Genomic DNA, 19,359 nt, shown 5'->3' with positions numbered 1-19,359 from the left:
CATTAATAATGAAAGATATCACTTTAAAAAAAAATCACTACTTCAAAAATTAAAATACTATCGTTTATAATGAAAAAAATTATCTACACACATTTTTGAAAGAACATTCACTCAAAATCAGAAGCAACAAAAAGGGAAAAAAAATTTTCCAGTCTGTAGATTAACACATTTTTAAAAACTTATTTACTTTCATTCCCAAAAGTAAAAGTCTAATGTATCTCAACTTAATAGGAAGCCTTAGTTGTAGAATAATTATTCACTGAGAATAGAATAAATTTCACAAATGGTTGAAATTATTCTTTCCAACAATAGCATAAAAATATTTTATATAAAATGTGGCAATATATGTGTGTGTATCTGTAAAATGTCTGTATTGTATATGTGTACATATATGAATATGATTAGTTTATTTCTATTATCTTCTATTTTACTAAACATATGAGAATACTTAACGTAGGTAACAATTTAATTTTACTATGATGCTATATAATTTTACTATGATGTTTACTATAATGTTTATAAACCTAAAATAACATACTTGCCCCAGGGACAACAAGCAGGTATAATCCCTCAAGGGTCGCAACAACAGCTTCTCCATAAAGATTCTTCCAAGGAATCTTCAAAGTTAATTTATCTAAAGGAACATAATTTCAACCTTCTTATTTGGATGCTCAAGAAGATATACATTTCTCACTTTTCATTAAGAGAAAAAGTACACAAAACCCTTCACACATATAGCATGTACATCACTCAGAAAAAAAAAAGAAAAAAAACCCCAACACAGTTTAAAACATCTTTTCCATATTATATTACCATTAAGGTGACTATTCACGTTGTGCTTTATATTTTTCAAACCTTTTGATAACTATTAATTCATTTAATATTCCCAAACCGTAAGAAAAATGAGGCAACTATTACTTCAGTTTTGAAAAAAAAGGAAACTCAGTCCCAGACAGGTTAAATTATATGCTTAAGTCCACCCAAGTCATCAATGGAACCAGAATTTATGGTCTGAATATTGTACATGCTGTTCTAGCCACACCTACAACTTCATCTCTACAGCATTAGTATAAAAAAAAAAAAATCTGTTCAAGATCTCAGGAATTGAAGCGGCAACACAGAGAAGAGTACCAAAGGAATAGAACTTTGACAGTATGCCAAATTGCTACAACTGGAAGAGGCCAACCCTAAAGGCAAGGTATACTGTTTTATGGTTACTAGTATTATGAGTTACAGGAGTTCAGACCAGTTATATTCTAAATATCTACTTATAAATCTCATGAAAGGCAGAACACATCTTCTCTCTTAGAAACAATGGTATTAATATCAGGTCCTTCAGAAACTTACCTACAGAAACTTTCTCACCCATAATAATAGATGAACTATGGCCCTAACTGTCACTAAGCCAAGTTTGGGGTTTTACAGAAAAAAGCTACGCAAAGCAGGAGAGAAGACAAAAAGGGCATATTCTCAGCTAAATTTTGAAATGGGCAAAATCTGTCTTTGGTATCTTTCCACATTTATTTCTTTACTCTCTTTCCAATCTTTAGTATGCCCTCTTTCCAGGTCTCCAGGTAGCCAATGTCCCAATCTGCCCTCAACTGTATTAGAGCAATTCTATCCAGACCTTTTCTACCCCACAGTTTTCCAGGTTCCAAAATTAAATACCTTCTCTCATCACAATTTAAAAAATAATGACCCTACAGTCATTATACTGAGAGCTATAGTTCTCTCAGTGTTGCCGATCAGACTCTTAAGACAAAGAATCTGATTCAACTAAGTCATGCTAATATGTGAATGACTAAGCTACTTACACCACCAGAATCATTGGCACTTTTAAATAAAGATGCTGAAAGCTCAAAAAATTGTTAAACAGGATAAGAAGCTGAAGAGGAAATAAAATAATGCAATGCAAAGGGAGGATATCTTGATTCACCTGAATGGACGCAAGCCAGTTTTAGCTGGGAATCTCTTACCAAGGTTAAAATCTCGAATTATTTCTCCACCTAAATTTTTATTTTTCTCCAGCTTATAAACCTGATGAGTTTCTTAAATGGTTCCCACTTCAGAGGACCTAGAGGTAATGCCAGTCATTTCTAAGTCTGTTGATTTTATAGTGAGTACCACCTATATTTATAATGGATAGTGTTTTATTTGTAGTTATCTCACCAACTCCTCAAAACTGATTTGGTTGCCTTCTTGGTGAGCATGAGACTGAAAAAGTGGGAAATGCCCCTTTAACATACCAAAAAGAGATTACCTGTTCTCTAAACCTTTTCTTCTCTCCTTTTACCCTAACTCATTATCCTCCCATTCTTAATTATTCTGTATTCCACTGAAATTTAAGTTAGTTATGTTACTGCCTTCCTTTTATAGATCACAAAATTTTTTAAATTTTTAAGTAAAAGGAGTATCCACAAATATGTCTAGCTCTTAGAAAACCAAAACATCCTTGAGCCCACTTAGCCACACTAACTCTACAGGTTAGGTGTAATATTTTAACCTAACAGCAATTTAATAACTAATATAAATGCCTCATAAACCCAAAAACAGGGATAAGTAGAAAGAAAATAGGTTTTGCATCCTTACATGTAAAGGGTCTCTCATAACTCAGTGAGTAACCTTGAAGGAAGCCATTAAATTCTTATAATACTTTAAAAGCAAAGAGAATAAACTCTGAACCATTAGAAAATCTCTTCCAAAATATAAATCTAGTTGTAATAATATAATTAATAACGTATTAAGTTCTTTAGTCAAAAATAACTCATCCAATACCCTGGAAATGACAATGCAATATTTTGTACTAATTTTAGATCTCTATAACTTCTTTGAGGACAAAGATATCATATGTAGCCTTGCTTCTCCCACAGCTATGTATCTCAAAGGTAAAAGAATGAATGAATGGCTATAACTTCATTCAAGGATTTCGATAAAGCATGTAGGGCTGCAACAATACTTCTAGAACATTGCTAAACATCACCACCTCACAAAGCACAAGGCTCTGTGTAACAGATGAACAAAAAATCTAACGCGAGCCCTAGGGATACTTTAGATCTAAGGGAAATTTTTTCAAGGAAAAAAAAAGGAAAATTTATATTAAAATTTTTTAGTTGTTATAAAACGAACACATATATATGATATAATGTGGATTCACAGAAGTATTCAAGTAATTACTAACAGATACTAGAACAGTAAAAGACAAAGCCTCCCTTGAATACAAAATAATGAATGAAGAAGGAAAGTGATGTGGTGAAGTAGCAGGGTGATGGGGATAGAAGGAAGGATGGTGGCATAAGTGAAAATTCTAAAGTAAGGGTAAGTCATCTAGGGTTGTAATTTATATTTTTTTAAAAAGTAAAAACCAAGTAGTATGGACTAGTTGAAAGGACTTGATATATTAAACTTCCTATTAAAAAATTTCTCCAACAAAGATGTATGCTTAGTTATGGCTGATCTTAGTGTAAGAGCTTAGCTGCAAAGGAAGACTTTCTGCTTAACAAAACATATCCTCTATGCCACACTGCTGCACAATGTATCAAGTGAAATGCCTGAACAAAACATGAGGGAAATAAGCCACACTTAAATTCTCTTTACTAGAGTTTGCAAATTACACTACTTTGACATATGAAGAAAAATCACACAAAATTTGCATTTCGATTTTGAAAATGAAGATATTTTTGTGTGGTGGAACCAAGCCTGAAAAACATCATTGCAGTTCAAATGTCCTTCCACTTTAGAGGGTAATTTTTTAACCTTTTGTGAAAAACTTTGATGTATGTACTAGGTATAGTATACATTCGGCTCAGAACTCAGAAAGCTCTAATCAACATAAACCAAAAACCTCTCACATTTTTTTCAAGCTAAAAATGATGTTTGAGATTAAATAACAGGAACAATAAAAAACTAAAAGGACGAAGAAAAATTCAAATGAAGAGTGAAGTACTTACCAATTTGGCCAGCCCTGACTTTAAAAGGAATATCCAATTCACTCTTCAGAAGAAAGAAAAAAGATTAAAGAACATCTTAAATTATTAAGCCCCCAACCAAATCACCTTTCTATCATCATTTAAATACACAATCATCTCTAAGGAAAAACAAAATAAATTTTCTATATTTGAGTAACTCATAAAGGATATGTTTCTCAGCTGAAAAAAAAAGTTCTTATTAACTTACACTTGACTTTAAAGAAAGAATTCATAAGAGAAGCAAAATTATAAATAAGAACAACAGAAAAAGAGTTTGTAGTTAAAGAAAGTAATTGGGTAAACTGGTTAGTTGTTTTAATAAACCAAACCAAGCCAGATGGAAATTCCATGAATTTTTAAAGTAACAGATGGACACTGCTTATGTGAAATACTAAAAGAAAGGAAAAGGAAGATTCTTTTCACTTAAATAAGTTGAAAACAATAACTGAACAACAATCCTCTCTCAAGTAAAATATTCAGTAAATGAATAAACAACTCTTAAAAGGCAGATTCCCAACATATTATCTACCATATTAGCATTTACTTTAGATAAGTTACTAACAGGTACCAATCAATAAGGATGAACTTTCACTTATCTAGATTCCAAATCACTGGCAAGTTCAAATAACTTTTTTATTCACAGAGTACTAACCAATAACTGATATTCACAATGTTCGCTTGAGTCTTTAAAATAATTAAAAATTCAACCAGTCAGAATAGGCTTTCTGTTAGGTGTACCTTACATGCTAATACTATGGAAATCTGGCAACTTAAATACATACTTTAGGTAAGAATTAACCAATCAATTAAAAATTAACTAAAAAATAAATAAATAAATAATTAACTAAAATAATCAATTTACCCACTCATCTGATTACTCAACTATTCTAAGTGAACAGAAACTGAAGAAAACACTAACAGATTTTGACAATAAACCTTTTTTTAGACCCAAACAAAAAATCCTCACTGGTAATGAGAGAGCAGCTCTACCCTCCAGGGGTTGGGCAGGGGAACGGGACAAATAAATTCAAGGGTCTTCATATCATACAGGATACCAATGGAAAACTATACACTTATATAAGTGTGGTCTCACACTCATTTTAATCTCCTGAAATAATTTTTCACACAAAATAAATGTAAAGAACCCATATCAAAGTAAAACCTCACCAAGCTGGATTAACTGGGGAAAGGAGGCTAGTTTGAATTAATGGAGAATATAAATTACAAAATAATTTATTAGATTTAATCATAACCAAAATTCAAATTAGGCTAACAGAGTTCAATATGTCATCTAAGTATATTAGATACCTATACCCTGGAACCACAATTCTATTTAGACTTATTATCTTCTAAAATATTTTCGTTAAGTAGAGTAAAAATAGCCTTTATTCCAATCCCTAGCAATGGAACCTTAAGTTCTAAAATTTTGGATAAAATTTTTTAAATTATAGCATCCTATATAAAGGGAGGGAAAGAAAATTTAAATATTTTGAGAGTCCACTACTTGCCAGGCTCTACTTTTTATTTTATTCAAGCCACAAAGGCACACAAATATTATACTGTTTTGTATTATTAACTTTGTTCTAAAGATGATTAAACTGATGCTCAAAGAAATTGAGTAACTTGCCAAAAGTCACACAGCTGGTCAAAGCCAGAGCTACCACTCAAACCCAGGTCGGCCAGAGTACAAGGTTCATGACCTTTCCACTATGCCAGTAACAAAATAAACTGTTACTTCTTGAGTTCTACTCCTAGATCTTCAACATCCAAAACTGGCTTCCATGAGACCAGTCATGGGAGAACTTTGTGTATAAGGCTCTCCTTAATTACACAGTTCATCATGTAGAAATTCAACCAGAGGTCAAAGCTAGGATTATAAAACATAATGTAGGTTAATTATAAATCTGACCTATTGATTAAAGAATAAACTCATTCTTAAGACATTTCATAAACTCAAATTAAGTCCAAGAGGCTAAAGACAAAGGGGGGCAGGGATCTTGGAAGATGGGGAGAGTTTTGTTTTTAGCTCAATAGTAAATGACCCAAATTACTGTCTAGAGCTAGATTCCAAAAAAATCTATTTTACCTCTTAACATTACCATAGTATTACAAGGCTGGACTGCCAATATATTTCCAAAAAATACAATTATTTATTAGATACATTGTTAAAATAAAGCCCTTATTTACCTGAAAACTATTTAAAGATAATTCTGAAGAAAACTATTTCATTAAAACAAATATCTACTACAAAGCTATACAGTCCAATATATAAAAGGGAAAAACATTATTATTTTCCAAGAGATACTATTTCGATCATCAGGAAAAAAAATTTTTTCCCAAATCTTTAATCTCAGATTTTCCTAGAGCAAACAGTTAAAAAAGTAATCCTTCTTTGTGCGACTCAATCACTTCATCTGGCACCTGGTACCAGATACCTAGTAACCAGGGTTTCTAAGAGCTTACCGAATTAACTGAGTAGTCAACATAGTTAAAAAAAAAAAAAAAAAAAAAAAAAAACTTACCAGAGCATTTTCTTTTATTTGTAGATTATCTAAAGCCACATTACCTTTAAAAAATAAAAGACAAAAATATGAAGTTAATACACCAAATAGTATACCCTGTCTTAATGCAAAACCAAACACTATGACACTATGCTAAATGCTAAGAAGTGAGAAAAGAAAACTTCAAGAACTTAAGAAGCTACTGGCACAAAAGAGTTGCTACTTATAGACAAGAAGTATTAGTTGTAAATATTTTAGGTTAGCCCAATGCAAAACAAATTACAAAATAGTTAATCAGGCTAACACTTAATGAGAAAGAAGTTGAAACACACCACTGTAAAGCAATTATACTCTAATAAGATGTTAACCAAAAAAAAAAGAAGTTGAAGACTTTCAGACTAAAGAACTTTAGAACAAAAGAAAGTATCCATCATTTTTAATGATTAAGCCAAAATCTCAAAAGAAGGAAGTAAAGAGGTGACTATTATAACAGATCAAATATCCTGTAACCCAGGATTCTTTCCTTAATCATGGTGTCAGTGAATATTTTCTACAAGACAACAGTGTTAATCTTTTAAAACTTCAAACATCCTACTTTCCCAGTAATTATTGTTTATGGTTCTAATATTCTTTCATTAGTCCAACTTTTTAAAAGTCTATTCAGATATTAAGTTATAAAAAAATAAAGCCACACTGACATGATTACATGACTCAAATTTTAAACACTGCACCTATATGTTGATACACAATATGTAAGTATTCTTGCTTACATAAAAACTTAAGCAAAAGAAAAAAGTTTTCATTTCACTTAAATTCTCTAAAGATTACTAAAACTAAAGTTTCAACACTAAATACAAGTATAAATTATACAGTTATGCATTTTCTTAATCACTCATGACACATTTATTTTTTAAAAAAATACTATGCTTCTTATAAACAGATAACAAACAACTACAAGACTAGATAGTAAAATAATCACAGCTGTTATCGCCATATAATAAAGTTCATTTTCTTTGTATAAGCACATTGTAAATTTCCTAAGATAAACTTAAAAACTTCAAAAGGAAAGTAAGAGGTAAGAAGCCTCACAAATGGGAAGAAAATACTACAGCATAATAACAGGAAGAAAGCATCTACAATATACTGCAGAGAAATTAAAACCTGAAGTAGGCAATAACTTCAGAGTCAAAGAGATAGATTAAAAAGTTATTTTGGAGATAGCCACATCCACCACAGCGCAGACAGCAGAACCAAGAAGAACTACAATCCTGCAGCCTGTGGAAGGAAAACCACATTCACAGAAAGATAGACAAAATGAAAAGACAGAGGACTGTGTACCAGATGAAGGAACAAGATAAAACCCAAAAAAAAACAACTAAATGAAGTGGAGATAGGCAACCTTCCAGGAAAAGAATTCAGAATAATGATAATGAAGATGATCCAGAATCTCAGAAAAAGAATGAAGGCAAAGATAGAGAAGATGCAAGAAATGTTTAACAAACACCTAGAAGAATTAAAGAACAAACACCTAGAAGAATTAAAGAACAAACAGAGATAAACAATACAATAACTGAAATGAAAAATACACTAGAAGCAATCAACAGCAGAATAACTGAGGCAGAAGAACGGATAAGTGACCTAGAAGACAGAATGGTGGAATTCACTGCCGCATAAGAGAATGAAGAAAAAGAATGAAAAGAAATCAAGACAGCCTAAGAGACCTCTGGGACAACATTAAACACAGCAATATTCGCATTATAGGGGTCCCAGATGGAGAAGAGAGAGAGAAAGGACCCGAGAAAATATTTGAAAAGATTATAGTCGAAAACTTCCCTAACATGGGAAAGGAAATAGCAACCCAAGTCCAGGAAGTGCAGAGAGTCCTAGGCAGGATAAACCCAAGGAGAAACATGCTGAGACACATATTAATCAAACTAACAAAAATGAAAGGCAAAGAAAAATTATTAAAAGCAACGAGGGAAAAATGACAAATAACTTACAAGGGAACTCCCATAAGGTTAACAGCTGATTTCTCAGCAGAAACTCTACAAGCCAGAAGGGAATGGCACTATAAATTTAAAGTGATGAAAGATAAGAACCTACAACCAAGATTACTCTACCCAGCAAGGATCTCATTCAGATTCGACAGAGAAATCAAAAGCTTTACAAACAAGCAGAAGCTAAGAGAAATCAGCACCACCAAATCAGCTCTACAACAAATGCTAAAGGAACTTCTCTAAGTGGGAAACACAAGAGAAGAAAAGGACCTACAAAAACAAACCCAAAACAATTAAGAAAATGGCAACAGGAACATACATATCGATAATTACCTTAAATGTGAATAGGTTAAATGCTCCAACCAAAAGACACAGGCTGGCTGAATGGACACAAAAACAAGACCCATATATATGCTGTCTACAAGAGACCCACTTCAGACCTACAGACACATACAGACTGAAAGTGAGGGGATGGAAAAAGATTTTCCATGCCAATGGAAATCAAAAGAAAGCTGCAGTACCAATACTCATATCACATAAAATAGACTTTAAAATAAAGAATGTTACAAGAGACAAGGAAGGACACTACATAATGATCAAGGGATCAATCCAAGAAGAAGATATAACAATTATAAATATATATGTACCCAGCATAGGAGCACCTCAATACATAAGGCAACTGCTAACAGCTATAAAAGAGGAAGTCAACAGTAACACAATAACAGTGGGGGACTTTAACACCTCACTTACACCAACGGACAGATCACCCAGACAGAAAATTAATCAGGACACACGAGCCTTAAATGACACAATAGACCAGATAGACTTAACTGATATTTATAGGACATTCCATCCAAAAACAGCAGATTACACTTTCTTCTCAAGTGCACACGGAACATTCTCCCGGACAGATCACATCTTGGGTCACAAATCAAGCCTCGGTAAATTTAAGAAAACTGAAATCATATCAAACATCTTTTCCAACCACAACGCTATGAGATTAAAAGTCAATTACAGTGGGAAAAAATGTAAAAAACACAAACACATGGACGCTAAACAATACATTGCTAAATAACCATGAGATCACTGAAGAAATCAAAGAGGAAATCAAAAAACACCTAGAGACAAATTACAATGAAAACACGACGATCCAAAACCTATGGGATGCAGCAAAAGAAGTTCTAAGAGGGAAGTTTATAGCAATACAATCCTACCTCAAGAAACAAGAAAAATCTCAAATAAACAATCTAATCTTACACCTAAAGGAACTAGAGAAAGAAGAATAATCAAAACCCAAAGTTAGCAGAAGGAAAGAAATCATAAAGATCAGAGCAGAAATAAATGAAACAGAAACAAAGAAAACAATAACAAAGATCAATAAAACTAAAAGCTGGTTCTTTCAGTAGATAAACAAAATTGATAAACCTTTTGCCAGACTCATCAAGAAAAAGAGGGAGAGGACTCAAATCAATAAAATTAGAAATGAAAAAGGAGAAGTTACAACGAACACCACAGAAATACAGTGTCATAAGAGACTAGTATAAGCAACTCTATGCCAATAAAATGCACAACCTGGAAGAAATGGACAAATTCTTAGAAACGTATAACTTTCCAAGACTGAACCAGGAAGAAATAGAAAATATGAACAGACCAATCACAAGTAATGAAATTGAAACTGTGATTAAAAATCTTCCAACAAACAAAAGTCCAGGACCAGATGGCTTCACAGGTGAATTCTATCAAACATTTAGAGAAGAGCTAACACCCATCTTTCTCAAACTCTTCCAAAAACTTTCAGAGGAAGGAACACTCCCAAACTCATTCTACGAGGTCACCATCACCCTGATACCAAAACCAGACAAAGATACTACAAAAAAAGAAAACTACAGACCAATATCACTGATGACTATAGATGCAAAAATTCTCAACAAAATACTAGCAAACAGAATCCAACAACACATTTAAAGGATCATAGACCAGGATCCAGTGGGATTTATCCCAGGGATGCAAGGATTCTTCAATATACGCAAGTCAATCAATGTGATACACCATATTAACAAATTGAAGAATAAAAACCATATGATCATCTCAATAGGTGCAGAAAAAGCTTTTGACAAAATTCAACACCCATTTATGATAAAAACTCTCCAGAAAGTGGGCATAGAGGGAACCTACCTCAATATAATAAAGGCCATATACGACAAGCCCACAGCAAACATCATTCTCAATGGTAAAAAACTGAAAGCATTTCCTCTAAGATCAGGAACAAGACAAGGATGTCCACTCTCGCCACTATTATTCAACATAGTTTTGGAAGCCCTAGCCACGGCAATCAGAGAAGAAAAAGAAATAAAAGGAATCCAAATCAGAAAAGAAGAAGTAAAACCGTCACTGTTTGCAGATGACATGACACTATACATACATAATCCTAAAGATGCCACCAGAAAACTACTAGAGCTAATCAATGAATTTGGTGAAGTGATAGGATACAAAATTAATGCACAGAAATCTCTTGCATTCTTATACACTAACAACGAAATATCAGAAAGAGAAATTAAGGAAACAATCCCATTCACCATTGCAACCAAAAGAATAAAATACCTAGGAATAAACCTACCTAAGGAGATAAAAGACCTATACTCAGAAAACTAAGACACTGATGAAAGAAATCAAAGATGACACAAACAGATGGAGAGATATACCATATTCTTGGATTGGAAGAATCAATATTGTGAAAATGACTATACGACCCAAAGCAATCTACAGATTCAATGCAATCCCTATCAAATTACCAATGGCATTTTCTACAGAACTAGATAAAAAAATCTTAAATTTGTATGGAGACACAAAAGACCCCGAATAGCCAAAGCAATCTTGAGGGGAAAAAAACAAAGCTGGAGGACTCAGACTCCCTGACTTCATACTATACTACAAAGCTACAGTAATCAAGACAATATGGTACTGGCACAAAAACAGAACTATAGATCAATGGAACAGGATAAAAAGCCTGAAGATAATCCCACACACCTATGGTCAACTAATCTATGACAAAGGAGGCAAGGATATACAATGGAGAAAAGACAGTCTCTTCAATAAGTGGTGCTGGGAAAACTGGACAGCTAATGTAAAAGAATGAAAATTAGAACACTCCCTAACACCATACACAAAAATAAACTCAAAATGGATTACAGACCTAAATGTAAGACTGGACACTATAAAACCCTTAGAGGAAAACATAGGAAGAACACTCTTTGACATAAATCACAGCAACATCTTTTTTGATCCACCTCCTAGAGTAATGGAAATAAAAATAAACAAATGGGACCTAATGAAACTTTAAAGCTTTTTCACAGCAAAGGAAACTATAAACAACACAAAAAGCAACCCTCAGAATGGGTAAAAATATTTGCAAATGAATCGACAATGGATTAATCTCCAAAATATATACACAGCTCATGCAGCTCAATACTAAAAAACAAACAACCCAATCAAAAAATGGGCAGAAGACCTAAATAGACATTTCTCCAAAGAAGACATACAGATGGCCAAGAGGCACATGAAAAGCTGCTCAACATCACTAATTACTAGAGAAATGCAAATAAAAACTACAATGAGGTATCACCTCACACGGTCAGAATGGCCATAATCAAAAAGTCTACAAACAACAAATGCTGGAGAGGCTGTTGAAAAAAGGGAACCCTTTTACCCCGTTGGTGAGAATGTAAATTGATACAGCCACTATGGAGAACAGTATGGAGGTTCCTTTAAAAACTAGAAAAAGAGCTACCATATGGTCCAGTAATCCCCCTCCTGGGCATATACCAGGGAAAACCATAATTCAAAAGGATACATGCACCCCAATGTTCATTGCAGCACTATTTTCAATAGCCAGGACATGGAAGCAACCTAAATGCCCATCAACAGATGAATGGATAAAGAAGATGTGGTACATATATACAATGGAATATTACTCAGCCATAAAAAGGAATGAAATTGGGTTATTTGTTGAGACGTGGATGGATCTAGAGACTGTCATACAGAGTGAAGTAACTCAGAAAGAGAAAAACAAATGTCGTATATTAACACATATATGTGGAATCTAGATAAATGGTACAGATGAACCGGTTTACAAGGCAGAAATAGAGACACAGATGTAGAGAACAAACGTACGGACACCAAAGAGGGAAAGCAGTGGGGGGCGGTGGTGGTGGGAGGAACTGGGAGATTGGGATTGACATATATACACTAATATGTATAAAATAGATAACTAATAAGAACCTGCGGTATAAAAAAATAAATTAAATAACTTAAAAAAAAAAAGAAGTAAAAATAAAAACCAATTCAACAACACCAACAACAAGTTACTCTGGAGGCAGAATTGACAAGATGTCATCACTGACCAAATACAGGGATAATACAGTAGTCATGGAAAACTGACATGGTTGAGAATTGGGAAAAAATCCTTAAAAAGCATTATATGTATAAAAATTATATAAAGTGGAAAAATATTCCTGGGTTTAATTCTGTCAGATGGCGAATTACAAAAAATTACAATTGGGAATTCTACTCAGGCCTAAAGAATTGATCTGCACATAAGCTAGTGCATATTTGAAGGAATCCAAACCAATTTAACACGATCTAAGACCATACGGAGACTTGTAAACTTGCTCATGAATTTTGATTGTCCTACCCATTAATTTTTAACTAGTGGGTCAAGGGTCACCAGGAGTGCTCACAAGTAACCTGCAGTAGATATGAAGCATTTTCTAATAATTATTAAGGCACTAACATAAGTACCCTCATAAAAAGCACACTTTCTACTGCAGTGACATTCTCGTTCTTTAATGAAGTAATAGATGGTATTCAACATGTGAAATACTGAAAACTACCAATATGGCTAACAGAGCTAAACAAGTATATTTAGAAAGGCAGATAAAAAACGGTAATGGCGATTATTGCTAGGAGGTAGAATTAAGAATTTTTTATTAATGTTCTTCAGTATTTTCTAGTTTTTACAATAAACAGGTATTACTTTCATGTTAAAAGCTATTATACAAATTGTAATATGAAATGGGGAAACAAAACAAGGTAAATTCTCATGTCAATATGACCTCAATATGTTTTATATAAATTCTTCCTATATTTACTATTTACCTTCTCTACAGACACATAAAAAAATCTATTTCTACTACTTAGAGTCCAGCAAACAAATGCATACTTCCTCTCTGAAAAATGTGAATGTTATCTAACAAACAGTAAATATAACAATGAAATAAGAATGATACAGTCTATGAATTATTTGCACTGAAGGAAGAGCCACTAGTCCTAACACAAAGAAAAGGGGAGGAACAGCAGTGTATTTCTGATTAACACCAGGGTAAAAGTGCATTCATTCATTCAACCAGTAGATGCGTGCCTTATCTAAGTAAGGCACTGTGCTAAGAAGTACTCTTCCACTAAAATGCATGCTTTTCTGCAGATACAGAAAGCAGACTCCCTCCTAAATATCAACCATCTTATATTTAACTCAATACTAGGGAAAAAGTTAAGATTTAGCTTTCCATTTCTATTCAAGATAACATAATTCTATACACATGCAAATAACTTTAATAACTATAATCAGATCACCCTGGGCTAAGAACACACAGAGGCCATAGGAAGTTCCTGAAAACCTAGAGGAAGGGTAAATATGTGTCTAATATTTTAACAATAACCAAAAAAAAAAAAAAGGCGAGTGGAGAATGACTAATAATTGGAGATGGAAAGACTTAACTCTGCCAGCAAGGAAGGCACTAAAGCCAATCCCACAATCAAGTGTCCCTAATCCCATGAATTTCTAAAGAAACCAAGGTGAGAGACAAGTAGAGAAGTTCTGTGAAATGATTTCCTTCTACGATGGACTGGCCAGACTAAAGGATGACAGCAAGCAATGAGTGTAGTCTGGCTTCAGAAGACAAAGTTTCTGATTTTTAACCCTGTATGATACTCATAAATAAACAGAAACATTTTGGATGAGCATACATGACTAGAGTCACATATACAGTTTCAAAGCTTATCTTGAAGGATATTTTAACAAGTATCTTAAAAAAGTAAATCCTGGATCAAAATTTATCTAATAATCTTTACAAATGAACCAGAAGAGGGGAATGAAAGTAAATCCATTAAATTAGCAAATAAAACCAAGGCAAGCAGAGTTGGAACCATGTCAGAAAAGTTCAATAGAAAAAGAAATGGTTGCTAAATTACAGAAAATAACAAGGTTAGCATATTTATGAATAAGAATCAAATGGTACTGGCATAATTTGGAACAAGCCCACCTCAGTCCAAGAATGGCTTTTAAAACACAAAATGGCCTACAAAATAAACGCAAGAAATATAGTGCTGATGTTAAATACCTCCAGTCAGAAATAACCTATCTGAACTTTCACAGAAGTTTCACTACACCTTTCTTACGGCACTTAACACTTAACTATTTAAATCCCCAACCTGATCATAAACTCCTTATTGATTCTCCTCATAGTAGGTACTCAATAAGTCTTGACTCAATTAATGAGAATGCATATTGTACTGAAATAGGAATGACTACAATAAGAACATAAACCTTTCTATTTTAGAAAACACTTTCAGAGCTATTACACTACTTGATCCTCACAACCTCCTGGTGAAGGAGGCAGGACACAGAAAGAAACTGGGGCTTAGAGAGCTTAAGTGACTGGCCTAAGAATACTATGTCAACGTAGTAAATGGTTATCCTGATGCAAGATTATGCATTTTCTGTTAACTAATTCTGGACGCTTTTCTTCGAGTGCTGCTTGCAGTTGGTCTAATTGGGAGCAGTACTTGTTGAAATTAATCGTTTGGTTTTCCGGAAGGAGCTCATAATAGAGGACTTCTTCCAATCCCACCATTACACAACATCACCTTCCTTGGACGAAGACCAGCCTTTGGTGTGGTTGGTGGTGGTTCATTTCGCTTGCCCCACGATCTCTTCAGTTCCATATTACTATACAATATCCACTTTTCATCGCCCGTCACAATTTGTTTTAAAAACGGAACGTTTTCGTTGCGTTTCAGTAGAGAATCGCACGCGGAAATATGGTCAAGAAGGTTTTTTTCACTTAACTTAGGTGGAACCCAAATATCAAAGCGATTCACATAACCAAGCTGGTGTAAATGATTTTCAACGCTTGATTTGGATATTTTGAGTATGTTGGCTATCTCCTGTGCAGTATAATGTTGGATGTTCTCAATTATTGTTTCCATTTTATCGCTATCAACTATGGAGCATCGTCCAGGGAGAAATCTCCAGAACGAAACTTCGCACACCACTTTTGACACATTCGATCAGTCACAGCACCTTCTCCATACACTGCACAACTTTTTGTGCATTTGTTTCATTTTTACCTTTCTTGAAATAATAAAGCATAATATGCCGAAAACGCTGCTTTTTTTCTTCCATCTTCAATATTAAAACGGCTACACAAAAATTCACCAATTTTGAAAACTCTTTTTTTATATGCATGCTGATATGAGAGCTGTCACATACAATCTAACAAAATTTTTTCAAATGAAGTTAAAGAACTAAGTGCTACTAGAGCCATCTTACAGAAAAAAACGAACAAACCTTTTGGCTCACTCAATATTTAACCCAAATTAACCCATCTAGACTCATTTTAATAGGAGTTCACAGTAACTTTATCTTGGGAGGGGAAGCTAAGGGAAGGAGAAGAAACAACTGACTCTCACTCTTCCATTTCCCTATTGAAACAGGAAGTTTTGGCAAAGAAAGGTGGAAAGCTGCCATGTCACCACTGAACTTTCTCCTTTTGAAGTACATTTCAGGGCTTTCATAAGAGTAGTATGGCAGAGCCTCCTAGCAGAATGGTTACCCAAGTACCACCTTCCAGCTCTATTTGTAGAAAAGAGGTGAAGTTTTAATTTATGATACTATTCAAATATGTGGAAAGTTGTTTTCAATAAAATTTTAAAGTGTTGTTTTAAATAATGATAACTAAGCCTAAGTACATTATAATATTGAACTTTTTGTTGTTCACTTTACGTACTATAGGACAAGCTAATAAGAAATGTGGCTTTCACTACACCAAGTGTTGGCTGGGAGGAAAGGAATAAAAAAAAAATTCCTCAATAAAAAAAAAATTTAGAAACACTTAGATACTGCTATGTTTTATGGATCAAGGTAAAAAGAAGCAAAGAGGCCTGTTTTTTCTTGCATTCTCAACCTGCCCTTCGACTACCTGTTAAGACTATATATATAGATTTGGATTCGCAAATAATCAGCATGAGGCTGAAACTTTATTTTTCTTGTCGTATTTCATGACTGTGGCTCTCTGCTCACTGGTACCGAGTGAAGAACAGAAAGGAAAGAAACATGATCTGACTACCATTTCTCACCATGAATGCAGAGCAAGTGGCAGTACAACTTAATGAAGGAGCTCACGCTGCTCTGGCCTTATTCAAGTCACAGAAGTTCAAAGCGAGAAGAAATGACCTTGCCTCACCTTCTCATTTACAGATAAGAAGCTAGTGGTCACTGGTCAGTGACTGCCAAAAGCCAATGAACCAGGCAGTACTGGATATGTAATTAGATCCCAGGTTTCCTCCTTCCTTATCCTGCTGCTCCAACAACATCTGGCAGCTGATGGAAAAGTGTCAGGGGTGGAGTGTAGGACAATAGGGTAATCAGCATGGGCTCAGCCTGGTTTGCAGAGCTACAAGCTCTGAAGGCACTCCACCTGGCTCCTAATCCTACTGGTGGCCAGCAGGTCACCATAGGCAACTCTTGCATCCAACACATCACAGCCTCTATGTATATTCTACCTGTCAAATGGAAGTGAGAGCAGCAGAATTCTGAACGGACATCTTCTGATGACTTTTCACAGTAAATGACTTTGAAAAATCAAACTGACAAAGGTTCTACATTGCAACATTCCTACTTAAACTAAATTGCAAAAGATCTGGTGTTTCAACATACCTTTTCAAATATATGTTACTCTTAAAACAATTAAATCCTGGACACTCCAAAAATAGCTAAGAGCTGTGCAATTTATCTCCTGGTACCAGTCTGTGGGGAACAAAAATCTAGATAAACCTTGTGACCTGCATAGGCAGCAACATGCCCACCAGGCATTTTTCTGAACCTTTGAAAATCTGACTGACAAAATAACTGGCAGATAGTATAAGTACTGTAAGTGTAAACTCATATGCAAATAGTTTTTTTTTCTTTAAAGAACAATTTTTGGAAAGTAAGATATTTTTAGATATGTGGTGTTTAGACACGTGGTGTTAACTCTACACAAAATTATCACACTGCAGAATGTGAAAACCCTGGAAGAAATATACTTATGAAAATACAGGCATACCTCATTTTACTGCACTTCACTTTACTGAGCTTCACAGGTACTGTTTTACAAATTAAAGGTTTGTGGCAACCATGTCAAGCAAGTCTACTGGCGCCATTTTTCCAACAGCATTTGCTCACTTCATGTCTCTGTGTCACATTTTGGTAATTCTTGCAATATTTCAAACTTTTTCATTATTATTATATTTGTTATGGTGATCAGTGATCTTTGATGTTCCTATTGCAAAAAGATCACGACTCATCAAAGCCTCAGATGATGGTTAGCATTTTTTAGCAATAAAGTATTTTTTAATTAGGTATGTACATATTTTTAGACATAATGCTCTTGTACACTAAAGAGACTATAGTACAGTATAAACATTAACTTTAATATGCACTAGAAAACCAGAAAATTCATGTGACTTGCTTTATTTTGATATTCACTTTATTGCAGTGGTCTGGAACCAAACCCACAATATCTCCAAGGTATGCTTGTAAAATAAAACAAGCAGGCTGGTTTCCATCACTTGGCTAGGTTTGTGTATCATCACTATTACTGTCAGTATTAACAATTTAACAATTATAATTACAAAGGATTTTCACATGACTTATCTTACAAACACAGAGTGTTATTTCCCCATTTTAAAAGGGGGATAAGGAAACTGAGGCTTAAAGAATTAAAATTTTTCTCCCATGTCCCACAGCTAGTAAATAATTTTTCATTTTTCTACAACAGCAAGAATTTTTTAAAAAATCATTATGCTTAAATCACTTTTAAAAATACATAGGAGTTGCTTGGCATTAAAAAATCTTTAAAAGAATAAAAACAAGAAAAATGATAAAGTTTTCTTTTTTTTTTCTTCTCCAATTTAAGGCAATACCGACAGTATACTTCCTGATTCTAGACATTCCAATAATTTTCCCCATCCTTCTCACTCTGTAATTTTTTGTTTATTGTGGATTTCATTGTGAATGCCTATATATATATATATATATATATATATGAATATATGCACAGCACGTTTTTCAAATTATGTCAACACAACATTTTGATTTCTAAAACTACTTCCTGATATCATCCAAGCAAAGACTATGCATTTTTACTGACATGATACCAAGTCACTTCTGAAGACTTCTGTTTCTCTCTTAAGTTATAAATTTCATGAAACATATAATTCCTCTAAGTCCTTTTTTACTTCCTACTACAACCTGTTCAGCACCAGAAGGTCTCCTATAAATGCAGAATACAATCTTAATATTCCCCTTAGACTAGGGTTTCTCAACAAACATTTTGGGCTGGTAATTCCTTGCTGTGGGGAGCTGTCCTGTGCACTGTAGAATGTAACAGCACTCAGGAGTTCACCCACCAGATACCACAAGCACACCTCTCCCCACTGTATGACAGTCAAAAGTGTCTCAGACATAACCAAATATCCTCTTGGGGGCAAAGTCATTCCTGCTTGAAAACCACTGTCAAAGCTAGGCAAAGAAGTATCCATTTATCCCTTGTTTGGAAAGAATAGTAAGATCAGCTGTGT

General features: G+C 33.9%; 1 protein-coding gene across 1 annotated transcript in view; it reads right to left on the bottom strand.

Moving 5' to 3' along the window:
* The window catches only part of VPS13C (vacuolar protein sorting 13 homolog C), a 181,271-nt gene that overhangs the window by 159,206 nt on the left and 2,706 nt on the right, over nt 1–19,359 (bottom strand). Inside the window, exons 2-4 of the mRNA XM_061180247.1 lie at nt 6,488–6,531; nt 3,948–3,990; nt 539–634 (exon numbers count right to left, since the gene is read on the bottom strand). Coding sequence (XP_061036230.1) covers nt 539–634; nt 3,948–3,990; nt 6,488–6,531 — 183 coding nt within the window. The remainder of the gene's footprint in view (nt 1–538; nt 635–3,947; nt 3,991–6,487; nt 6,532–19,359) is intronic.

The sequence above is a fragment of the Eubalaena glacialis genome, chromosome 2 (assembly GCF_028564815.1).
Source record: "Eubalaena glacialis isolate mEubGla1 chromosome 2, mEubGla1.1.hap2.+ XY, whole genome shotgun sequence".
Lineage (NCBI taxonomy): Eukaryota > Metazoa > Chordata > Mammalia > Artiodactyla > Balaenidae > Eubalaena > Eubalaena glacialis.
The sequence above is the reverse complement of the archived record's forward strand: the minus strand, read 5'-3'. Positions and strand labels throughout refer to the sequence as shown.